General features: G+C 36.8%; 1 protein-coding gene across 1 annotated transcript; it reads left to right on the top strand.

Annotated features, from left to right (window-relative positions):
• The first annotated feature begins 1,759 nt into the window (after window positions 1–1,759).
• cd247 (CD247 molecule) lies at window positions 1,760–24,792 on the top strand. Its single transcript, XM_085449193.1, has 8 exons — window positions 1,760–1,921; window positions 19,822–19,919; window positions 20,104–20,148; window positions 20,295–20,366; window positions 22,101–22,133; window positions 22,267–22,314; window positions 22,434–22,463; window positions 22,591–24,792. The coding sequence occupies exons 1-8, from the start codon at window positions 1,861–1,863 to the stop codon at window positions 22,654–22,656; spliced, it is 453 nt and encodes a 150-aa protein (XP_085305319.1). The 5' UTR covers window positions 1,760–1,860; the 3' UTR covers window positions 22,657–24,792.
• Window positions 24,793–26,774: the final 1,982 nt, after the last annotated feature.

Below are 26,774 nucleotides of genomic sequence, written 5' to 3'. Positions count from 1 at the left end.
TACACCCATTATGCACCTGCAACAGGAAACAGAAAGACAATTGCCAACCCGACAGCCCAAACAGGTGGAGTCATCAGATGGAAGTGATGAAAGCAACTACTAATTTGATAGATCCAGCCAAAAAACACTGGCCACTAGGGTTGACATCTCCAATAATGAGATGTACTTTGGCGTTGCTTTCCTGACCATAGACCATACATATCCACATGCAGTGTTGTACAAAAGTGTTTGCCCCCTTCCTGGTTTCCTATTAGACAAAGATAACACAAGTTAACACAAAATGCAGTTTCTAAATTAAGGTATTTATTATTGGGGGGGCAGGATGTCCACAAACACACGTAGCACTGTAAGAAAAAGTGATTGCCCCCTAAACCTACTAGCTTAATAGCAATAAATGCAATCAAGTGTTTGGGATACTTTTCAATTAGTCTTTTACAGCGCTGTGGAGGAATTTTGGCCCACTCATCTTTGCAGAATTGTTGCAATTCAGCCACATTGGAGCATTTTCAAGCATGGATGCATCACCACCAGCACATGAAAGGTCATGCGACAGCATCTCAATCAGACTGAGGTCAGGATTTTGACTAGGCCACTACAAAGTCTTAATTTTGTTTTTTGTTTTGTTTTTTAGAAACCATTAAGCCATCCGGGGTCTTTTGTGACCTCTTGGATGAATCGTCACTGTCCTCTTGGGAAAATGTTGGTTGGCCGGCCACTCCTGGGAAAGTTCACCGCTGTTCCATGTTTTAGCCATTTGTGGATAATGGCTCTCACTATGGTTTGCTTGAGTCCCACAGCTTTATTGAGGTTTTATTCTGAGACCTCAAGTTGAGCACTTTGGCAGTCACCATTTTGATTCTTTTAACCAGATATGATGCCAAGGACGACTAGCATAAACACTGCCACCAGAGACATTTTAAATCCAGGCAAATTAACTGTTAGCATTATTGAGTGGGCAAGTCTTGAGTTGAACTTCTCTCAGCTTTGACACAAATAACAAAAATGGACTGAAATAACTACCAGTGGAAGCAAAGGATATTGGTGCTTCATATGAGCTGGGGGTAAATAAATTGGAAAGTAATCTAATCAAAACAAGCCTTGAAATTCAACTATAATCAACAATCGGCCAGACAGTTTTGTCCTTCTGTCATCCAGTCCAGTTGCCAGCTGCAAGTAAATCTCTTTATATATGGAGGGAACGTTTGAGGAAGTGATTTTGAAATACATTTCATTGGCTGTAGTTGGTGATTGCACTAGTTGTGGTACTTGACTAAATCCTGGGTAAAAGTCCTGACAAAGTAGTGGTGGCAGAGAGACCATCAGGAAACCACAGTTTGAGTTGCTTAGTTTTTACTTTCTGTTTGATTTGGGTTGGGGACTAAAACCACTTGACTAAGATAAAGTAAAGGTCATGGTTTAGTACCCAGCACATTAAAATGTCTTGAGTTTACACTCAAAAGTGACAACCTGTAAGTGAAACTGATCTACACAGCCTCTAGCACTGAAAACCAGCCTTAAAAAGAGAAAGGGTGATATAAATAATGTAAACAAAGAGTGCTTCAGATTTATTTTAAAAGATTTACTCTCAGTTACATAACCGTGTAAACATCAAAAGCAGGAATAGCTGGCAAAAGAAGAGGCTGAATTTGTTTTTCCATGTGTGCTACAGAGTGTGTTCATGTGTGGGAGAAAAGTTGATGTAAGTGTGTCGCTGAGTGTCACCTGGCACAGCAGCTCCTCACCACTTCCTGTTCCACATCGAGGCAACAGAGAAGGAAGATACTAGTTTAGTTCAGTCATCTCACTTCATCGCCGAAACCAGTTTGAAGAAACAACGTCGTCTGGGGATATTGGTTCGGGATGGCGCTCCAGATGTGGATATCTGGCCTGCTGGTCCTCGCCTCAATGGTCTCCCCGGCTGGTAAGACCCCGAACACACTTTGAAGTTCTACACATAGATTTGAAATAGAAGAATTGCAGAGGCATCACCTCCCTTCTAAAAGCGTGACAAAAGTTAAGACAGGTTTTTAAAAATAGTTTATGATTAACAGAAACATGATACGAAATCAGACCTAAACTTGGTTTAAATCCTGCTAGCTTTATTTTTTTTAAATGCTGATTTTGCAGAAGCTAAGAAAAAAATATTTTAGTCTCAGTCATGAAGCGACTGTCAGTATGATATGGTTGAACTTTCAGAGCAGTCACAATTCAAATGCATTAAATCAGTTTTCTTAATCGACAAGCAAAGTGCTAACCCTCAAACGGATCAGAAAATTTAAAAGAAAATACCAACCGTACTTGCATAGATGTGTGTCGTCTGAATAAATAACCCCACATATCTAACAGAACAGCATCTACATAAAGCAGATTTAAAATGTTTTCAAGCAGCAGAAAGTCTTAAGCTGAATATGTCTGTAGTGGAGAATTCTGGTAGCCATGTTGGATTCTGTATCGTGTTCGTCGCGACACAACCAAACAAAATTTAGATTTCTGTCATTTTTTTAGGGGTAAAAAGAAAAATGTTATCTAATGACCAATTTTAGATTTGAAAACCACAGTGCCATTAGCTAGCTAACACTATAAATCAGAAATGTTCTGGTGTTGATGCGTCTGATTATCACACAAACTAATCTGTGTGGATTACCTTAAAAAAAAAGGCCCATCATTGCCTAAATAAATAAGATATCTGACCCCTCTGTTTTTTAAAAAACATTACTTTTTATACTCAGAAGAAAAAGTTTATTATGTAACTTGAACCTGATAGCTAAGCTATCGGCTAACATCCACATCCGGACGTCGACTAATCAGTTTGTGCATGCTGTCGAGGTGTAAAAATGACACATAATGCGTTAATCTTTCCTTCCAGTTTGTTTAAATTCTGACTTTATTATAAATATAGACTTTCATATTCATAGGCTTCTTTGGTAGAAGTTTAATCAAGTTAATCAATCTCATGTAACGACACATCTGAACTAAAGTTGGGCAAAACTCGATGTAACAAATGTACAATCTCACTCAACAATAGGTTTATTTCTTACACTGGTGAAAAAATAACCCAAAAGGAAATCCTCATCTCAGTAAACCTCAGAGTTACATACCAGAATACACAATAAAAAATCAGTTTCTAAGCAACTATAATTGAAGACATTACATAGCAGTTGAGTCCACTTTAGAGCCAGAATAAAGCAATTACATTGTCAAGCATTAAAGCCAAGTTTAGACTATTAAAAGTCCAGTTCAAGCCACCCAAACTTTAAAGTAAATTTTGGAATCAAAATATCTTCAGCGCTTAAAGTAAAACTCAAGCCCAATAAATGAATTAATATACAAATAATCGTAAAATTAAATTGAACAAGAGTTACCATAGGATTCATTTTTGGAGGCCCTGTCAAAGACTTCCAGGTCGTTTGGAGTACAAAACCTAAAAGCATTTTCTTCCAAACTCATTGCGAACTTTAGGGACCGTGTTTGTAGGGATGCAGAGGGCCAGTCAAGCACAGAAGTGATAGTTTCCCATTGAAAGTCTTATAAAATAAAATATACCGATCATCTTAAACCAAGGCCTAGAGCCATAGATTATGGTTTAGACCATCAAATGGTCAGTTTAGATCATTAACATACAAGTTTAAACTTGAAAAACGTGCGTCAAAGTTCAACTGTTTAAATACAAACTGAAACAAATAAAATGGAAAAGTTTTTCACTGGTTGTACCAGTATTGATCACAGGAAACACCGTTTAAACCAACAACAATTAAAAGCATTGCATACCAGTTGAGACCATTTCACGTAGCATTTCACAAGCGTTTGCATAAAGTAAATGTTCATAGTTTACATAATCAAAACTCCAGTTTATTTAGGGTATTAAGTTGATTTAATATACTTTAGCTTGAATTCTCTTTGACAGCTGCAATTAAAAAAAAGGGGGGGGGGGGCAATAAACAAAACAATACAGAAATAAATCTAGATAATGGATAATTATAAATTTAAATTCACTAAGAGTTACCAAAACATTACATTCTGGAAACACACTTTCAGGTTTTTGGAGCAGTATTTCTTCCAAACACTTTAGGGAACAAGCTTGTTGGGACTCAGAGGAGCAGTCAGGCACAGAAGGGATTTAAAATGACTCCTTTCAATGAGAGCCTTGAAAGCATTAACACTGGCCTTTCATTATCACATTCTAATGTAGGTCATCCGTGGTCTAGTGCCATAGATAACTGTCTAGACCATCAAATGACCAGTTTAGAACGCTAATGTACCAGTGGTAATACAAGTCTCAACAATTAGAAAAAGCAACTTAATCCAGCAGCAGTTTTCAGCGTCAGTACCAGTTTAGCCTATCAGAAATCCAGCTCAGACCATTCAAGATCCAAAGCCAGTCTAGACTATGAAATGACCTGTTTAGCGCTTTAATAGATCAGTTTAAAGCTGATAAGTGTGCGCCAAAGCGAAGTATTAAAAGCGGTCGCAAAGATTAAAAAAAGAAAACGGTTAAACAAAAAGCTTTTTTAAAAACTTAAGTACCAGTTTAGACCACAGGGAATCCAGTTTAAACCAACTACAATTGAAAGCATTGCATACCATTTAGACCAGTAGACCATTTCAAGATCAGTTTAAAACATTTATATTTTCAGACATTTAAAGCTAGTTTAGATTATCACAAACTTTGATTTCCCTAAATCAAAGTTTAGGGAATTCAATAACAAATTAAACAGTCAAAAACAAATTTAAGTCGTCTAAATATCGATCAAAGGATGAGCTAATCCGGTGTAGGCAGATCATGCTCGTTTAAAATAAGGGACCAATTCAATCACGTGTTTCCTGGACCCGAATAAAAGAATAGAAACAGTCGAGGGAAACTAAACGAAGTAGTTCCTCAAACTGTGGGGTGTAATTAGAAATGTGTAGATGTTTGATTCTAACAAAGACAAAGGGCTAGAAAATGGAGAGTTCCTCCATTTTACAGGTTGGTACACCACAGGCAGCAATACTTTTTCACACTTTAGAGCCATTTCAAGAATATAGTAACACAGATAAAAATCACTTTACCATCACCTTCCTCCGACGATGAAATAAAGTTGAGAATAAAAGCTAAAAGTAGGAGGAAATATTAACAGCAGAATTTGCAGAAATCAAGTTTGTCACTTTGGTTTTTATGAAAAAATGAAGTTTGTGCAGCAGCACCATGAGACGTGTAGTTTGACACTTGTGGCTGCAGTGCTTCCTTAATAAGCGCTATATTGCGGCACGATAAAGGCACTACTTAGGTAACACATAAAATCATGCTCGTTAAACAAAGTATTTTCTTTACTAAACACAGCCTTACAGTAAGCATTAAAACTGCTCAGTTCACATGTTGTAAAGACAATTAGACTTTTGTATTTGGCCGACATGATTATTAAATGGCTAAGTACGCCTCTGAAGTGAGAAATGAGGGCCGTTTTTGTAAGTTAGGGGACAAAAATTACATTTTAGAACTAAAATAAATGCATGGCATGTAGCTGTTTAAGACTTGCAGCTCATACTTCCTGAATAGCTGCTGTCTCTCAGCTTTAACATCAGATAAAAATCACTCTTCAAGAAAGACACACCCAGACCGCAGCACCACCTTATGCCGGCCTAGTGTCCAGTATTTTGACATTTGGAACATATCTGGCACATATTCACGCCTAACTTTGGTATAAGTGGCCAAAGTATCCCAGATTATTCCCAAATGTGTCTGTTATCATGATTTAAGTGCACTTTGTGAGAGTTACAATAAATAAACATCGTTAAGTTATAATAGCGTGACCAAGGAAGGGCTACTTTTTAATATAAGTTCAAGTCAAGAAATCAGTGTCTTCTTTGTAAGTTAGGGGCCAAAGATTACATTTAGAATTAAAATAAAGGCATGAAGTGCTGCCGTTTAAAACTTTCAGCTTCTATTTCCTGAAGAACTACTGCCTTTCAACTTTAATTTAGGTTAAACATGTATTACTCTTAAACGACAACAAACACACGCCACAGTAACACCTTATATGGCTTAATGTCCACGTTTCTATTACATTTGGGCCGCATCTGGCACACATAAGTGCCAAACTGTGCTAAAAGTGATTAGAGTATCGCAAATTAGGATTAAAATCTGTCTGCTATCATGATTTGAATGCACTTTGTGAAGTTTATCCAAACTAAACAGCATATTTAGTTTTGATGGCATGAATGAGAAAGGTTTAACTAGGACCTCAAATGTTCAAACTGAGGAATGAGGATCTTCTTTTTGATATAAGGAGCAAAACGTAAGACTTCAGCTTTTTAACACTTGCGGCTTCTGTTTCCTGAATAACTGCTGTCTAAACAGTATTAGTGGTGTTCATCACTTGCACAGCCTGTTTAAAAATAATAAAAAGGACTTTTGAGCGATTTCCTGGACCACGTGGCCCGTATGTGACATTATTTTTTGGGCTACATATGGTTTTGTCTGCCTGATGCAAGGAGCCACAGTTTTACACAATAATGGCCTAACAGTGTTGTGAAATTTAGACAACATCTGGCACACAAAATATTTTCTAGTACAGTAACTGAGCTGTAGATGCCCTGAGCAGCCAGATTTAGTAATAAAGAGCAATAAGTTATGATGACATGACTGAGAAAATACATTTGGCATCTGAAACTTTTTATTGAATGTTTAAACAGAGAAATGAAGGCCCTCTTTTCCAGATAAGGGGCAAAATCAAGATTCAGTAATGATATGAAGTGCAGCTGTGTAAAACCTGTGGTTTCTGTTTCCTGAATAACTCCTGTCTCTGAGCTTCATTTGACATTAAATGTGTAATAATACAAACTAGGATGAAAGATTTTCTGTGGGGCTTTCTGGGTATTTGGGCCACACCACAGGTCCACCTTATACAGGCCAGATGCCAGGTGTGTTGTAATGGTAGGGCAGAGCTGTAAGTACTCAGAGTTGCCCAGATTTTAATGCACTTTGTGAGCTTTACATTTAAAAAAACAAACAAAACAGCATTAAAATATAATGACCAAGAAAAGGTGCATTACATGTTACATTAGCATCCGACGATTAGCTCATATGTGCAGTTTTCTGTGGCGATGGGGCAGTTCTTCTTGGGCTCTCAGACGGCGCTGTTTCAGAGTAAGTCTGCGTGCTGCAAAGCAGCCACATGCCTACCTTAAGTGTCAGTCGTATTGTGACAACTGGGCCTCGTCTGGCCTACAAGATATTTTCCAGTGCAGTATCAGAGCTATAAGCGCCCAGAGTAACCAATGTTATGTCCAAAGGTGTGATTTTAATACTTTGTAAGGTTTAGGCAAAAAAAAAAAAAACACCATTTAGTTACAGTGACTTCTCAAACAGCATCTCAACCCTATTAGCAAATATTTAAACAGAGACAAAAGGGTCTTTTCTGATGTAATGCATTAAATACACCAACATGATGGCAGCTCTGAAACATTAAAAGATAAAGTGTAGAGTCGACTGTATGTATCAGACGTTTTAAAAGGATTTTTTTATGTATTGTCATTTTAATGAATTAAAATTGAAAGATTTAAAATATCCATATTAGTTTGCATTGGTTGGTTAGGTGTCTTTTGGATTAGTCTTTTCCACCATGTGATTAAGACTTTTACTTCTAATGTAGGTTTAGACCATTAAAAGATGATTTAATAACAATACAAACAGGCTTCAAGCTTGAAGTAGTCCTCTTTGTAAGTGTCTGAGGTCTAAAGGTGCCAGTGTAGTTGTGTTTTGTAGTTCAAGAGAAATAATTGACCACAAAAAGTAAAGACCCCCACTTCAGGAAGCAGTGTTGTGGTTTCTTTAGCTGTCAAAAGCGTGTTTCCCTAACTGAGCTGTACCTTGGCTCAATGTGGTGGCCAGAGAGCTGCACAAGGCACAACTCTCAGCCCCCGCTAAGGAAACACCCCGGTTCAACAGGAGGTTTAAAAGAAGCGCAAAAGATGACAGAAAATGCAACTCAAACAAAACGGCTATACTAAGCAGATGCTCAGCTTATTTTTACTGGTGTACTTTCTAGGCCCAAAGTGACACAATGAACACAGAGTAGAGGTGAAAAAAAAAACTCAACACACTAACATAAGAGAGAGCGGTGAGATGTCCTCGATTCGTTCAGGTGTTCGGATGCAAACTGCCAACTCTGACACCACAGCGGCATGTTTGCAAGTACATTTCAGGGTTTCTCAAGCTGTGAGCATCTAACTGCCTTGGTTTTAATTGCATTTCACAAGTAGGTCTCATTGACATCGAAATGTTCTTCACCACATAGACCTGTTGTAAATGCAACCAAAACAATGAAACAGCAGTGGCCACTAACTGGAAGGTTGGTTGCTCGATCCCTCGCTGCTCCTGTCTGTATGCCAAATGTTCTTGGGCGAGATGCATCTATTGGAGTGTGAGGCATGTTGTATAAAGCACCTTGAGTGCTCATTTAGAATAAAAAACTTCTATATAAGACCTAATGGAGTTTTAGCCTCATCATTCAAAACCTTGGGTGCATTACAATTGAGACTTCAAGATAGTAACTATCTGAGCTGAAATAGAGACAGCGACAGATGCGAGCTGGAAGTTAACCCATATTCGCTTTACAGATATTTCAGCAAGTAGTCAGTGCCGACTCACCAAAGCATAATGAAGGGCTCATGTTTGTAACGAACCTTTGAAATAAATAGCACGCTTGATAAAAGCTCCTTGAAAGTGTGTATCACTATAATCAATAGCAGGCAGGAAAGTAGCTTCCACAGATTTCAACGTGGCATAAAAGGTTTAATTTATCCCTACAATAGAATCCCATCTGTACTGAAACAATGTACGCATAAAAGAAAAGCATCATAACTATTCATGTGCTTTAATGATTTTACAAGTGCACTTTTTTACACTGAACTTTGTTTGCTGGGCATTTGGAACCAGTTTTAACAGTTTTAGCCTGATTCAGCCCAAAGTTCTTGCACTTCCTACGGTTTAGAGGGAGAGTCACATGTATAAATAACAGCATTGTTAAAATAATGGTGGATTATATGCTTGAGTGTCCTTATCTAGGTTTCCAGGGTTAGGGTTTGAAGTGATTACCACTCTCAGTGAAGGTGGCAAATATGTTAAGGTGTTGTCACGCAACTGAAGCCTGTAATGTCTGTTAGTTGCCAACTATCAGTGGCAAACTGACACGTCGAGTAAATCGCCTCCTGCATTGATGTCCCTTTAAGCATTAACCAATTAGAATTTAGTTGTTGGCAGTCAAAACGCTGATCTCATAAAACATATTTTCCATAACTCACTCAGCGTTACCTATTGGAGTCGGCCCAACACTATATGATATTCAACTGTTTGATTTTTTAAAGAGCAGTTTAGATTAAAATGTCATGCAACTGAAAACTGAAAACTGTTGGGTATGATCACTTGACTGCAAAATCATTCTTGCGAGGACAAACACAGCTAACAACTAATCTTCAAGAGATTCATTTGCTCATCACAAAATCTACAGGAAGAAAGAACAAATCTTTGATCTTATTTGAATATTTTGCCTTTATATTTCTTTTTTCTTTCAAAACTGTCCCCTTTACTTTCTCTTAAGCAAACCTGCCACACCCTACAATGAACCACATAACCTGAGCCACTCGGCAGCAATGCAGAAATATGCCTTGATTTAGTGAATATACTCATTAGACTATAACTTGCTTTTAAGCGAGATTGCTGTTGTCTCAATCACATGTGTATATATTTCTTTCTTGAACTGTGTGTTACTTTAATTACAACAGGACTAGCCGTTAAGTTGTTTATGGATTATTCTTTGGTGGAGAGGGGTCGAGGGGCTCTCGCTCTATGTGACACCAGGCCATTAACATCTCTTTTTGCGGCATTAATGTTTTGCCTTTTTCTCTTTACGCGGCGTAATGGAACAAAATTTCGGGTTACTAAATTAGAAGGAAGTTAAGGTGGGCAGAATCTGCGGCCTGCATCTACCAGTCGATGAGGTTAGCGCCTCCCATGGCAACTAACAATGATGGCTGCAAATTTGGACAGTTTTGTGCTTCTGTGCTGGTACCTGGGCTTTGTTTAATGGAAATGTGTAGAACCAGTTAGATATAGAACGATTTGTGGAAACAAGTTCTGAGAGGTGCAGGCAGGCAGTACGTCAAAATTTGTTAGGAATTCCTTGATTGATTGATTGTGTTGACTAGAGGCTCTAATTCTGTTGTCTTGGCTGGAGCTGAATGAGTCTTTTGAAAGTGGTGCCATAGCTGTTTGCTCTGATTATGTTCTTTTATCATACAAATTGGAGCCCAAACTCACAATTGAACACAAATTTTAACACCCAGAGCCAGCCAGTTTAACTGTCTTGCAGGCTAAAAACTAGACAGTGCTGCTGTACAGGAAGCTCAAAGGTGATGATTTTGATCTGTAAATGAAAATGTGATCATTTCTAAACAAACAAATGCTATCAACTCCTGAGAGTGAAGTTTCTCTGCCTGGAGACAAATACAAAATCATCTGACCGAGTTTCTCTGGTTTCATTTTTTCAGGGGAACACCTGAACACATCATTTCTAGAGGTGATAGAAATGAGTCAACAGGCATGAATGTAAACTATACACTGTGAGGAGATTTTCGGGTTTAGCCTCCTCAACTTTGCGGTAACAATGAAAAAAAAAAACAACAGTGGAAAGAGCAGCAAAGACTGGGTGACATATAAAAGGCAGTAATTGTAGTTTCTGCTTAAATTGAAATCATGTGGATGGAAACATGACTCTTATCTGGTGAAGATCATTTATTTCAGAGCATACAGGAAGCCTTAGGAAGAGACGTAATCTTACAACATGCACCTTATCTTTGATTGACAGCACCCAGGTCACGCCCTTTTCTTTGAGCATTAACTACATCTTGTCACATGCTCTTTAGGTCTCCTAGAAACGACATCCTTTTTGCTATAAGCGACAAGCTGGATTTTTAAAGGCGACCTCGGGTTCTTCATCTCTCTACTTTCATTCAGGAAACTGTCGCTGCTCTCAGAGTGTTTGAAGTCTCGCGTCTGTCAACACAACCAGCGCTTTAATATGGCTCAAACCTTTTACCCAGTCTGAAGTGTTTCACAGGCAGAGAAGCAGCCATCTGAGAATGAATGAATCCTAACAGAAGTCTGATGTGCTATCAGACATCTACACATGACACGCTGTAACGTCAGAGTAAAACTGATTTTTCCACCTCCTCACTGCTCTTTACTGTAAATGATCATTTCACATTTTAATTTCTCTTTCGGCATAAATGAAGATAAGTCTAAATTTAACATCTTCCAAATGAGTCTGTCAATGAGTCAGGAAAACCAGCCAAACATTGTGTTTCTACTTTTCTGTTAGCACTGTTAGCTCCTTGGTGTTGCATAAAAAACAAAGAAATAACTCATAAAATAACAATGTTAAAAAATTATAGGACTTTCCTGCTCAAAATTGCTTTTTGGTAAGACAAGAAATGCTAAGATTCTAAATATTGATCCCATCCCATTGCTCCATCCATCTTCTTCTGTTTGTCCTATATAGGTTGCAGGAGAGCTGGAGCCTATCTCACAGAAACCAAATATAACATGAAAAACAACTCATTATGTGGAGAAAATAAAGGGAAAAATGGAAAAAATAAACTGTAAAGTCAGACTTTAACACTTTCATGCATGAATTATGACAATCTCAATCAGGAGTTTTTTCTTAAGTATTTTTATTTCTATTTAGGTATGAAAAAAAATATTTTTGAACTTCATTTTTAAACATGAATTTTTCAAATGGTTTTGTGTCCACTTTTGGGGTGGGTGGCAGAGTATGGACACATCAGTGTCCAATGTAGTGGTTTATGTACAAGTAAACCATCAACACTGACACAAATACAAGAAAAGCCTTTGAATAGCTGTTGACTGTAGTGACCACTATCTGTAAAGGGTCAATACAACAAAGTGGTTCTACAGAGTAGTCTAAAGAGCTCGGAAAGAAAAGCGTCACTTTTCTTTCCGAGCTCTTTAGACTACCATGACCTGGATGGCTGAGAACCTTCACAGACATATTCTATCGAGTAGAATTATGCGCTAAATTTAATAAAACAAAGTAAAACTGGATTAAATGTCTCAACCAATGGTGTAAAAAATCTTTTTTAAAAACCGAACTGACGTTAATATTGAAGTGTAATGGTTCACCTTAAGGAGCCGTTTCCTGTTATTTCTGCCCATTAGATAAACAAAGATATCTTTATTGCTCAAGTTTCCCTTGGAAGAACATTTTCAAGGGACACGATTCTTTTGTGTATGCAGCAAAAACACAGTGGATGTACAGTAGAAGTAAAATGGAGGTGTACAGATTGTGTCAGTGGATTTCCTGCCCAAGAAACCGGTCTGAGGACCTGCAGGTCAAGACCTCAAGGCTGCGATATCATCTGCATCGAGCTCAGACAGTCCACACAATCCTCAGAAGTCATGACGGTGCCCCTGAACCTCTGTTCTTCTGAACACCTACACGTATCACATACCACCTTTATCACCTTTATCAGCTGACGGAGGCAAAATATATGTCACTGCAACCCTGTGATAGGTCAAGTGTGCCAGGTAATCTGAAAACTTCATCTCTGTGTGGTCATGCAGCTGTGGGAGTGCATCGAGCTGCCGAGTGTTAGGCCACAGTAATCTGCTCTGTTTTTGCTTCGCTTGGACTTTACTGTGATTTTTATTTCCAACAGTGCCGACAAAACAAACCAGCAGCAATCTCTCATTCATATCAAATGCACGGCAATCCAGTCACAAAGTTCACGCTGAAAAGACACAGCAAACAACCATTTAATGTAAAACACTGAATGGTTGGTCACAATGTACAACCATTCAAATCAAACCTGTTTCTAACAAACAGTCGTTCACGTTTCCTTCGCAGTAGATCCATACGCTCTATAAAACACCCCTTAACGATCGCTATTCTTTCCGGTGGGAACTTGACGTCATTCGTCTGTTTCACTGCGTAACCTGGGGTCAAGTTTTAGTTCTATTTGTATCCCTCAGCATCCAAACCAAGTAGAAACCGCTTTAGTTTGAGTCTTATATCTTTAGAAAAATGTTTGGATGGTCCTGAACCTTTAGCCTCTCGGCATTTCTTTGATTTTCATTCTAACTACTGAACTTGGCAGAAGTCTGAGCACAAGCTGATTTCCAAACCTCTGGTCAGATTTCATTTCCCAGAACTTCAGTTAATACATTGACAATCTAATGTGCGCTCTGTAACGAGTGCAGTGGAAATAGATTAGAAACTGATATGATGCCCTTTCCTAAACCCTCTTTTATGTCATTAGCAACTATTTGTGGGCGTCTAAGATGTGAATTATGTTAATTAGCTTTCAGAAAACTTCGATCTAATGCTTGATACCTAAATAAACACGTTTTAATACGTTGTCTCAGTTCTAAAGACTCCAGTCTTTCACAGCCTTTCTATGGTTTTGTGTCTGTGTATAAATGTCCTGTAAGAGAAGAGGTGGTTTTAAAAGATAAGAATCTGTGTGTGGCCATTAAATAAATACAACATAGTCAAACGCAGCTCAGTTCGTAACTATTTATTGACCAGTCAGCTTTCAACAACATCAATGGCACGGGGCCGTTTGTCGAGCAGGTTCATTGGCAACTGCCTTGTTTGAGCCACTGACTGAAATGAACTTTCAATAGTATTTTTATTCTTTTATTTGTTTTACTTCAATAAATATGACTTAAAATAAAAATGACTTTTATTACAATGAAAGTGATTTGATTGACTGTGTGGATAGAAGACGTAGCTGCTTCCATCCACCGCTGGTTTGTTTGACACAACAACCTGAAATAAGGAGCTAAAACGAAAGACAGCAGCATGCAGGTAAACTGATATTTCAGTAAGGCAGATTTCTTGTAAACCTTGAAAGCAGCCAATTCATCTTTCCAGCAGCGATACCTGCAGCCTACAGGGGTTAGTCTAAAGATGAGCTTAGTATTTACTCCACTTCTTTTATTCTGAAGGTTTACTTATCATTGTTTTTTGGTATTTCTGCTGTTTTATAACGCCGATGATAACACTGATATTCTGTATTTTTTTTAGATGAAGTTGGCAGTAAATAAAATAATTCAACTGATTTTTTTTTTTTTTTGTGGGCCAGAAAAACATCTGATTGCTGACTGGAGAGAAAAAATGTTGTACTGAATGCTGAATGCTGCAAGAAATTTTTTAAAACATCAGTGTTTAATAGACTCTTGAAATTTTAATCATTATTGCTTTGTTGTTTTAACCACTAAGCTTTGCTACTATTTCTATTCTTGTACAGTTTTAATGTTGCAATAATTGCGTAAGAAGCTATAGGTTAAGCTGAGTAAAGCTGAGTGTTTCCATGTTGGCTCAGTGCATTACTGCAAATCAGGGCTGTGTTGTGATCCTGTGGTTGAACAGCAGATGCAGGAAACCTGCTGACGCTGCACTCACGGACACTCTGTGATGTTGGGATCCCTTACGAGAGGTTGTGATGGAAAACTCTGCAAAGCCAGTTTTGTGAATGGTGTCTGTGAATGTTTCTGATGAGTCACGAAGAATTCGTGTAAACATAAAAAATGTCACTGATCTTTCCGCTGATGTGTCAGTCAGTCAGATTAGACAGACCGGGTGTTTCTTGAACTGTTTTTAATGCAGTTTCAGTGGAAACTCCTCCGATTCTCCTCTTCTTTACTGTCATTTCCCTTTTAGGAGAAGCAAAAACAAATAACAAATGGACTAGTTATGAAGCAGTTTAATGCAACTAGTTTAAAAGCTTTATTGAACCTGTTCTTACTGACACAACAGGCATAAAAACTGTAGAAACAACCTCTAAAAATGTACTTGCAGAGGTGACAGAGGCATGTTCTGAGCAGCTGGGGGCATTTTATATGCTAAAATATGATGATTGCATGAATTATGAAGTCCTGATCTTTACTGTTCTACCACGAGGTAATCACTAACTTCAGCTAACAGAAACAAGAATTTAGACATATGAAGGAGAAGCAATTATGTCCATCAGATATTAATGCAAAGAAAAAAACCTCAAATACATCCACATTATGAAGCATATATGTTTAAATTGCTACATCTCTCAGTTGTTTTGATATACTCAATTAAAGACAGATTAAAGAGCTCAGAATATACTTGTACTTTCAGGACATAGTAAAAGAATTTCCGCTATATCAGCTTCTTCAGAAATAATATTGCTCATATGTGACGGGATTTTCATGTTTGAACTGTGGCTCGGGTTCATGTCCAGTTACAGGACTGGTATAAATATTTAAAACAATACTTAGAAAATACATCAGTTGCATTTGTATTACCAGTTTTCTGAATGTACTGAGCGCTGAATCTTAAAATGATTTGGAAAAGACCGTTTTTAATCTCTTTTTTAAAAGGTCATATTTGTCTATAATGTTATAAAGCATCTTGCTCAAAAATACATGAATGCAATTTAGTTTGTAAAAGCTGCTGAGAGTAAGTGCACGCTATGGCTAAAAACATGCATTTCCATGCCTTTCTGGTCGCAGCCTACTTTTCTTATTTGGGTCGGCTTCTGTTGGCGTAATCAAAGAAATCATCTGCATTACTCCAAATTATATAAAATAAAACTGTAGCTCTTGATCCTGATCTTCAGTAAATTAACGTACCCCGTTATATGTATTGACTATACATTATAGTCAATACATAATTATGTATATAATGTATTACTTGTTTGACCGCCAACTTAAACAGTGCAATGTCCCAAATCCTTCAAAAACACACTGATGAAAAAAAAGGTGCAAACTTTTTAACGCAGTATTTTTTCACTATTCAGTGTATGCATGTGTACACATTTTTAATGGTTTTACTATGTTTATTATATACATACATAATGCTGACTGCGTTATATGTAATATATGTATGTATATATGTACATAAATATGTTCATTTGATTTTTTGTGACGGAGCACCAGAACAGTACTGCCAGCACCTCTTTCAGTCACTCGTGGGTCGACATAGCGAAGGTGACACTGTGTTATATTGTAATATTACACAAGCTCAACAATGTAGGTACACTTCTCAAGTAGATATCTTTAGCTAGCTTACATATCATAAATGCCTATTTTTTCATTTGAAAATAATTTCCTATTATGATGGTGACACTGACGCCTGGATTTCTTATAGGAAAGATGCTTTACAGAGTGACCAATCGTATTTGAATTATTAGAGCACTACCTGCATGCATATACTACTAAAACCTAACTTCTTCTGCTACTAGAACTACTACGCCACAAAAAATGATAAAACAACATTTGAAAAAGTACGTCTAAAGTACACGGTCTCATATGAAGTATTTCTAATTGTCTGCAAGTTTTAAATTAAACCAATTTAAATATTTCTTCCAGATATTTAAGTCTGTCTGTATTTAAAACTATACCTTGCATTAAGCCACTTACAGAAGTACCTGCATGTGTGTGCTTAAACTGAAGCATTTTTCAGGCAGGTGTGTGACCTACATGCACGATGGTAGTTAGTGTGACTTCATCAACACAGGTATATTACTGGTAGAGTCTACCTATTTAAAAGCAGGCCTGGCACATGTTTTTGCACCTAAATTGATGCATCTTTAAGCAGGTGTGGTGCTGAACTTTATGTGCATTTCTTCTTCAGCTATCATTTCATTAAAGCAGCCACATAATGAATATTCAAACTTCAATTTAAACTTTTGAAAAAACCAGTTGTGGTACAGAAAGTGTGACCACATTAGTGTAATATTATCGAAGCACTATTGTAAAGATCTTACAAATCTTTAGTTAGTTGTAGTAACTAGCTGACATTATGACATCTTCACGCAAGCTTACGTTAGAGCTACCTGTAAGTGTGCGCTTATACTGAGGCTTCGGTTTAAGCGCATATGTTTTTGTACCTAAATTGAGGCATCTTTTTAAAGTCATAGTGGTGCAGAACGTCATGTGCATGTGTATTTAACCTGCAAAGCATGTCCAAACTTTTATGAAAGCAGGTCTGAAACAGATATATTTGTGTGTGAGTTTAAATTGTAAATCTTTTGAAAGAATACTGGTATCGAGCTGCATGCACGACAGTAGCTGGTGTCACGTTATCAGATACATAACTGTTGGGCTTTGCTGACGCCATTCTGTATCTGAGCCTTGCGAGTCTGTATTTAAAAATGTAACCTGCATGTGTCCACTGGCATTATGACTTTATGTGCGCTCATTACAGAGCTATGTACACATGTGCACTTAGATTTCTTTTTAAAAAGCCATAGTGGTGGAGAACTTTGTGTGCATGTGTATTTATAAAAAGAATTCATAAGCCATGTTCAAACCTAAATTTTGACTTTTAGTAGATACAGATCTACTGTGCGTGTGTGTGTGTGTGTGTGTGTGTGTGTGTGTGTGTGTGTGTGCCACCTACAGTTGCATATTTTTTGATGAAAGTCTGGTACAGAGTTGCATAAACCGTTAACCTGCGCTGACTGTAGCTAGTGTAACTTCATCACAGCAGACATACTGATATAGTTTGCCTTTTTAAAAGCAGGCCTTGTATATGAGTGTGTGAAACTGAACATGAAACTGCACTGTGCTCATCAGATTAAACCCTAACCTCGACCACACACACACACACACACACACACGGGCTTCCTGATGCGTATATTTTCAGTTTATCTTTGCTCTTATCTAACCAGACGTGTTGTCAGCTTATAAATGACCATGAAATGAAACGTGCAGTGAAAGGAGGCGTTGCAGCTGTGATGTGGGCTTCCTTTCAGCTTCAGATGCAGAAACTTCAGGTGGATCTTTATGAGAATGAACAGAGTGGCACTCAGCTGAAAATTGTTATCTTTATTGATTAAGAAAAAAAAAGTTTGAGCATGCGGTTTAAGCACCTCTGAGCTGATGTTTTTCATATCATCACCATCATGATGTGTGAAAGTGACTTTTCACTATTCTGTCATAGTTTCTCAACACAAAACTATAATTCTGTCTGACCATTCAGTTAGAAGTGTGAAAGCAGAGTTTCTTTATAAACGATGTTGATAGATGCTCGCTCTAAGCTCATACGATCACTGATTAAGGGCAAAAACCGTTTCCTGGAAACTGATGATAAGAAAAAGACGAGGAGAGGGCTTCAAACCACACAGATGAAGCAGTTAACCGCAGAGAAATGTGACCAAAGATAAAAATATATCTCATTTACAGGGTTAGGAAATACAAGATTGACGACACTGTTGATTCCTCACACGTCAGCATGTGTTTAGCCAAACTTTATATAAATGAATTTAAATGAATCTTGTGTATTTGCATGCGTGTGTGTGTTTTGTTATTTTTTTTGTTTTGTTTTTTGGGGGTGGTGATTGGTTGAGAGTCTAAAAACATTTACAACATTAACGGTGTTTCAGCACAGCACATTTCAGCGTTCACGATAACAAACATTTGATTACAATTACAGAGTTACGTGAGTGGAGTTTAACCTGTTTATCTATCTGAAGTTTGAAGAAAAGTCTGTCGAGTTTGGTGTAAAATTTGAAGTTTTAAACTCCATCTTCATTCATTTGAGCTGCTTGTATTGCAAAGAAAATGCACAGACTTCATTAAACTTTAACAAAAAAGAAAAAGCAACAACTTTATTTTCTCATGAACTACGTCTCTTTTTTTTTCTCTCTGGAGAAAATATGTTCTCATCAGAATCACATGACTGACTCACATATTTTTACTGAAACTAAACAGCCCACTCCAAACAAGAAATTCAAATAATACCACATATATACATGGAAAACAGCCTCCATACAGTTTGGGCCAAAAACAGTAATCGCCAGGCTTTTCAAACTAAACACTGCTCGCGTGTTTGTCTGTCTGTTTAGCGATACAGTTACAAGAAGAAATGACGAATTTCATCAAATTTCTAATTTACTTTGGTGGGAAAATGGTTCTTTATGGTGCGTTTTCTCATAAATCACTTCTCTTTCCTGTTGAATGCCACAAGAATCACATGACTGAGGCATGTGTCAGTTATGTGGATAGGTGCGTGGCAAAGAGATTTAAAATCGAAATGCATTTAGTGCACTTTTACTAAAACCTGTCTCTATACACATCTTTATAGAGCAAATTCAGCCAAACTTCATCACCTTTAATACATTTCTTTATATTTATATAAACAACATGAATGAAAATGAAACCCGAGGTTTATTGACAGTGAAGTATTTTCTTGTGTATTTTTTGTCTCTTAAAATGCAGTTTAAGAGCGACTCTGACCTGCTTAAATGTTTAATGAGCGTCTGTGATGTGAAAACAGGCTCTGCTGCATCTTTTGGCTATATCGACACACACCGACACAAACACACACGCCCACACTGAACCACACACGAACACACACCTGTCAGTTAATGAGCCACAGCGAGCACTCGGCAGCAGCTGAGGAAACCGCCGAGCTCCTTCACACTGACGCGCTGCACAAACAAAGACTGTCGACTGCTGTTGCTGTCAACCTTATTTTTATTCAGTTTTAGTCAAAATGATAGGAAGAAGTTTTTTCTTCTATAGCTTTATTTTAAACAGTCTTTTATCAGGGTTTATTTAACACATGGAAGCCCGAACTTTTTTCTTTACATTTTAGTGAAATGCGGAAAGTTTTACAACGTTCAAAGCTTGATTAGAAGCGTAGAAGTTGTAACAACAGTTCGTGAACTGTTACCAACATTAGAATCATTTTTGTTGTGTACTATCATTTTATTGGGGCTCTTAGTTGAACACAGAACTCAGTCAAGTTTGTGTTTCCTCTAACCTTTGAACTCTGATCTCCACAGAGGCAATGAACTTGTACGACCCTCAACTGTGTTACATCCTGGATGGCTTCCTCGGCATTTATGGCCTCATCATCACTGCCATGTTCATCAAAGAGAAGGTGGGTTTGTTTCTTTTTAATATTTACTGCTGATTGGATTCTAGTCTAGGAGTAAAAACAGATTCAAATCCAATTTTCATCTCTGAACCAAATCAGACCTGTTCAATAATGACTCTATAGCCTTCTTACTTCGCACTCCACAAAAGGCTGTTTTTGATTAACAGTCATTGATATTTTTCTGTAGTTCTTCAAATCGAAAGCGAAGATGGAGGAGGAGGGCTTATACAGTGTAAGTTACTATCACCTAACACCATAAACTGCTCGTTAGCCTGTTTTCCCCAATTTTAAGAGTGAATATTGGCACTGTACTGATCTTAGAATGGGAATAACTGTTGATGAGGAGAATGATGTGGATTAAAACGTGTTCTTGTTCAGGACCTGAAAGGTCAGGATCCAGGTACTTACGAGCCACTGAGAACGGGAGACCCCGAGATTGCACGAGGAAGAGTAAGTCTGCTATTCTCATACAACACATCTAATTAAGTACTGAAGTCAAATGTTTAAACACAAAAGAACAAAAAACAAAATTAGAATGTTTATATGTTTGATTCCACTTTTTTGATTCTGGAGGATAAGGCGCATTGTTGTCACACTGGATCGCCATCCTGCAGTAGTGACTGTTGCTGAGAGAAGTTTTTCTTAAACATCTCTAAAGTTATTTACAGTTTTATAATTCCGGTTCATTTAAAATTCCCAGATCTTTTAGACCTCATGGACTTGGCGTTTTAAGTGGTAGAAAGATATTGTCACTAATCCCATTTCCTTACCTGAATGATTGAGCATGCATTGAGATTTAATGTATTAGATAAGATCAACAAAATAACAGAGCCTCAAATCTTCTTCTAGAACACGTGTAGAAAGAGCAATCCTGGATTCTAAACGAAGAACATTAGAAGAATTGTGACAAACTAAAATACTGGAGACAAACTGCAAGAACTCCCAAACTGTGGACTTCTTAAAGAAACTGGGAACCACAAACCTGTGAAAAACCTAAACCACACCAAGAACCACAATAAACGCAAAATCTTGAGTTTGTTGTTGAGTACTCTAAAATAATTATTAGGAAATGTCCTCAGGAATAAATCTAAAGGACAAGAAAACAACTAATTTGCAGGAATTTTAAAAGACTCGTCAATATCTGGAAGATGTTTGAAGAACACTAAAACGCTTCTTAAAAGTTATGAATGGAATAAATGCATGGATCAAACATATCTGGGAGAAACTGTGACAAACTAAGTGGAATAGGACAAGTTTGAAAGAATTCATTAACTATGGACTTCTTAAATAAACCCTGTTCAGAGATCAGGAAGAACAAAAACCACTGAAGAACCCAAACCACTTCTGCAAGTAGTACAATTAATTGTACAATAACCGCAGCAAATGAAGTTCAGAAGAACTTAAGTAGACTATAAGAATAACTTATACCTAGCTTATACTGTATTTGGTAGTTTTTGCAAGTGGTTTGGGTTCTTCAGTGGTTTTTGTCCTTATTGGATTCATGTTTCCCTAAAAAATAAAACAGGGACCATGAACCATGACAAGGACAATTCGATAAAAATTAAAAAACAAACAAACAAACTGTTAACTACTTTTCAAAAACACTACAGGCTCCAAACCACCTGTACAAGAACTACAATAAATGTGAAGTATTCTTAAGAACTTGCAGATCATAGGTGTCAAACTCTGGCCCGCGGGCCAAATTTGGCCCTCAGCCTAATTACATTTGGCCCGCGAAGCCATACCAAATTACTATTAGAGCTGGCCTACTGGTATTATACAGCTAATAAATATATCGTTTAGTATTAAGCTTTGATTGTTCCATACTCAGTTTTTCAGCAAAACTTGTTTGAGTCCATAAGAAAAGATTCATTCTTATATCTGGAGGAAGATTTTTTTTTTTCAATAAATATTAATGTTAGCCCGCGACTTTGTTCCAGTTTTGAATTTTGGCCCACTGTGTATTTGAGTTTGACACCCCTGTTGTAGATTATGTCCAAAGAAGTTTCAAAAACAACAAAAGAATGGTTTCTCAGGAATTTTAAAGACTTGAAAGTTGTTGAAGAACCCTCAATTCCTTCTTAGAGGAAGAAGGAAAAGAACCCAACATAGGTTCTCTATTTTAAAGTCTGTTAGAACCTCCTGACTTAAAATTGCACTTGTGACTTCTGTTCCTTTCTACAGAACCGCAGGGTAGCTGATGACGCCACGTACACGGTAACAAACAATATCTTATTATTAATATTATTATTATTATTTTTAATAAACTTTTTGTAAACACAGAACTCTTGGAAGTTTGCATACTAACACAGAAAACTCGTATCTGAACTTGTTATATTTTTAAATTCAGGGCCTGAACAAACGCACAGATGGAGAATATAAGGAGCTTCCTCTGAAGGTTTGTAATAAATGACCGAAACAAATTGGTCAGTTTCTCACTTCTTGTTTATCATCTACTTAATTAAATTCCATCAACAAAAACCTGATGTCTAATTATTTACACTGACATTTTTACAGCGTCCAAAAAAGAACGAACAGGTTTACCAGGTGAGTGTAAAAGCTTCATTAGCTTTAAAGAGATAAATCAAAATTAACCATATCACTTGAATATAATTTTGTGATTAAATTAAAAAAAACAACAACCTGATGATCGATTGATTTTGGTCATTTTTAGGGTCTGAGTTCGGCCACCAGGGACACCTACGACTCCCTCCAGATGCAATCGCTTCCACCTCGCTAAGAAGCCACCAAAGAGCTGCTGATGAGCCCCGTCCAGACGTCTGCTCCAGAGATTATTCATGGGAATTTTCACACCAACTGAGAACAGCTTGAGCATCTTTGTTTTACTTTGAAGATATTAAGGTTTGCCAAGTTTATAATAAGTCTGTAAATGGACTGAAAATTTTAGCCTTTCTCAGACTTTATATTTAACAAAACATCTGGAAGGTCTGTTTTCCATCAGACTTCAAACGTGCATTTAAAATTTGTCTTTTTAATGACTTAATGTCCAATATTTTACAAATATTTTTACACATTCAATAGTGATCAACTGAGATCCAACTTTTCATTCTTTTTTTACCTAACTTTTTTGCAGTTTTATAGCTTGACCTTTTGAAGTATATTAGTACATAACGAGTTAATATCCAATGTCTATCTGACTGTAATGCAAATTTAAGACCCATAAAGACAACATAGTAAAAACCAGTACGACATGTACTGGAATTTAAACAAATTTAAATTTGAAATAAATTTTTGTGCTTTTTTTTTAAACAAATATTCATATTATGTTGTGTAGTATTATGAAATCTTTTTAACTGTTTACAACTACATTACAGTGATTTATGAAATGTTTATTAATTAATTACTATACAGTCACTATACAGTGAACTAATACCAATTTTTATTTTTATTCATTTTACTTGTTGTTTTATTTTATTTTATTTTTTCTTACAAAAGGTTACCCTTTGCACATTGTATTTACTTTAAATATAAAAAAAATTCATAAGAGTTTTCAAGAATTCCAGGATTCAGGAAATCAGAGTTGGAACGATTAATCATTTAATTGATTACCTGATTAAAAGAATGTTCAATTCTTTTACATTTTTAACACATTTTTAGATTTTGGATTAAATCATCGGTGCTGTCGGATGTAATAACTGGTATTAGAGGCTTGAAACTTACTCGGTGACATATCCGACCTCTATAAATTTTCACATTCACGTAGAAAAAAAAAGCTTACATGATTATTTCTGAATCCATATTGAGTATGTTATGACCTGGTTCTCAGTTTAAAACTGTAAACAAACAAACTGCAGTTTGTACCTTGTTTACATAGGTTGTTTAATTTAACACAGTTATATATCAGGGTATTTGTTGTGGATTAATAGCACAGTTCAAAGATTTTTAAGGCTGAAACACCTTTAAAACTGATCCAAAGCGAATTTATGAGAAAAAATAATGTAGAACTTACTTTATGATTTGAAATGGAGGCTTGCCTCTTTTGAAATGCTTTCAAATTTGATAAAGATCCGTAAAAAATGGATAAATGCCATTAACACCAAGTCTGTCTTAAATAATGAACATCTGTAAAATTTAAAAGCTGCACTAATGTGGTGTGGAAGACAGATGTTTCACAATATTCCTGAAAAGAGCTTGGTGCCGTTTCAGTGGACACTCGAGGAGCTATTTTTCACTGATGTATATATTAGGTTGTAAAATAAAAAGACATCAAAGAACTTCAGTCTGCACTTAGATCAACACAGAAAAGCTGCAGCTTCATTTCTGCTTTTTATATTTATCATCTAAAAATGATGAAGTCTTGAGTAACATCTGGAGAATCACAGCTGCAAAGAAAGAAAAACCTCAAGATTGAATCAATCAATATTCATTACATGAGTGATGGCAAAATATGAAACGATATGAAATATGAAATAAATGTAATATTTTTAAGTATGTATTTTGAAACATTTCTTCATTTGGTCTTTTTCACAATAAAAGACAAAAAAACTTTCAAATGAGCAATAAAACCCGTAAAATAAATAAAACAAAATTGGTTGAAAAATGTTCAAAAGCTTATTATTATTATTTTCCGGTTCAAATTTCTGCAATAATGAATGGGCTTCCACACTTTTCAGGTCTAAGATTTAGTTGTAATTTTTAAAAGAGCACTGCAGCTTTAAGTTACTATATGTTTTGCCTTGTCCTGTATAGAGTTATTTGTAGTTTTCTGTGTTCATGTATTTCATCTGATGTTTTGGATAGTTTGCATGGTAGTTTCTTTTTTTCCTGATATTTTCCTGAGAAGTTGTGCTGCAAACAGTTATTCTATTCCTGTATGAATATCATTGCTTCATTATTAAAGTTTGCAAAATTCTGAGGGTTTTTTTTCTCATTTCAAAATGTGTCATGAATAAATAAACAATGGCAAATGGCCTGTATTTGTATAACATTTACTAGTCCCTAAGGACCCCAAAGCGCTTTACACATCCAGTCATCCACCCATTCACACACTGGTGATGGCAAGCTATATTGTAGCCACAGCCACCCTTGGTCGCACTGACAGAGGCGAGGCTGCCGGACACTGGCGCCACCGGGCCCTCTGACCACCACCAGTAGGCAACGGGTGAAGTGTCTTGCTCAAGGACACAACGACCAAGACTGTCAGAGCCGGGGCTCGAACCGGCAACCTGCAAACTCTTGAGCCACGATCGCCCCTGTATAAATAAACGTGAGAGTTTTCAGAGGACTTGAAGATGAGATGCTGGATGCTTCTGCCACCTGATGGACAAACATTAAAGTACATCTCTGAACAAAAACGACTTTACAATTAGTTTTTCACTTTATGATGAAAAAGAACAACTTTTACCCTTAAAGTCCAGTTAATCTAAAATTTCATGATGAGTGATTAATGGATTAATGGGTAAATTACAGAATTTAATGGATTAATTACATGTAAACCGTTAAACGTGTTTCTTTAAAGGTCTTAATATGTTTAGAAAAAAGTTATAGCTCTTTTTTGGTAATTAAAAATAGCAAAAAAGGCTTTGTGACAATAACAGTTAAAGAACCTTTATTTTTAAATAAGTGAGGTTCAAATTTGTTGATTATCCGATGATTTTAAAACACATACAGATTAAAACTGAAGAAATGAAGGGAACCTTAAGGTAACACTTAAGTATAAGTATAGAGTAGAATAGCCCCTGAGGGTGGTTTATCCTACAAGCTCAGGTCTTCTACCACAGGCCTGAGAGTTTGAGGGTCCTGTGCAGTATCTTAACTGTTCCTGGGACTGCGCTCTTCTGGACAGAGATCTTCGATGTTGCTGTTGTAGCCACTTGCCTATAGCCCACATCTTCTCCAGCTCTTCTCTGAGCCTTTGGTATTTCTTGAGGTCCTTCATCCTGATGTTGCTCTCATTCTGTATCACTACATCTATCACTACGGCCATCTTCTTCTTCATCTTCTTCATATATCTACATTTTATTGGATTTCATGTCATGAATGCATAAAAGTACAGAGCCCCGCAGGGGACATGGGAGAAAAAAAAATTAAGACGGACTTTTGTGAGATCTCGCAAAACTTTTGCGAGATCTCACAAAAGTTTGCGAGATCTCGCAAAACTAAGTCGGGATATCTCGCAAAAGTTTTAGCCGCATTCTTCGGACGCCGGCTCAAAGCCGACCGGGAGGTTGAGGCACGATGTGCCGGGAAAGCGGTGTTCCTCCCGGCTGTAGTAGGTCTCGACCTCCCGTTAGCTCGAAGCTAACGGGAGGTCGAAGGCCGAAGATTGCGGCTAAAACTTTTGCGAGATCTCGCAAAACTTTTGCAAGATCCCGAGTTAGTTTTGCGAGATCCCGAGTTAGTTTTCCGAGATCTCACAAAAGTACGTCTTAATTTTTTTTTCTCCCATGTCCCCTACGGGGCTCCGTAATAAAAGTAATACAATCTTTGATGTGATGAAATTTTAAATTGTATTGTTCTTAAAATATTTCAAATTCTGAAAATTACAACTTGTTACATTTTTGAAAACTATTTTTCATAAAATGAATTAATTTAGTAATTAATATATTGTTAAATTACATTGTTTAAACTTACAGTAATAGCTTTTCAGTGGTTTTACGTTGTCCGGTATTCGTTTTTCAAAAATAAAACTGAATAGTCTTTGACTATAAAATAAAAGACCTTGATGTAAAATTAGGTTTTTGTGTATGGGCAGAAATCTGTGCCATCAGAAACTGAATTTGAATAAGTTCATTTTGAATTTGAATTGCTCAGATTGAATCTGAATTGTAACTTGAATAAATGCTTTTGAAAAACGAATTTGAATTAGTCTAATTTGAAATTGAATTTATGGTTTGA

Source organism: Copadichromis virginalis, linkage group LG23, assembly GCF_057382275.1.
Source record: "Copadichromis virginalis isolate Kocher_CV1m ecotype Utaka linkage group LG23, C_Virginalis_male_GT1.1, whole genome shotgun sequence".
NCBI lineage: Eukaryota > Metazoa > Chordata > Actinopteri > Cichliformes > Cichlidae > Copadichromis > Copadichromis virginalis.
This window is presented reverse-complemented; position numbering and strand designations above follow the sequence as displayed.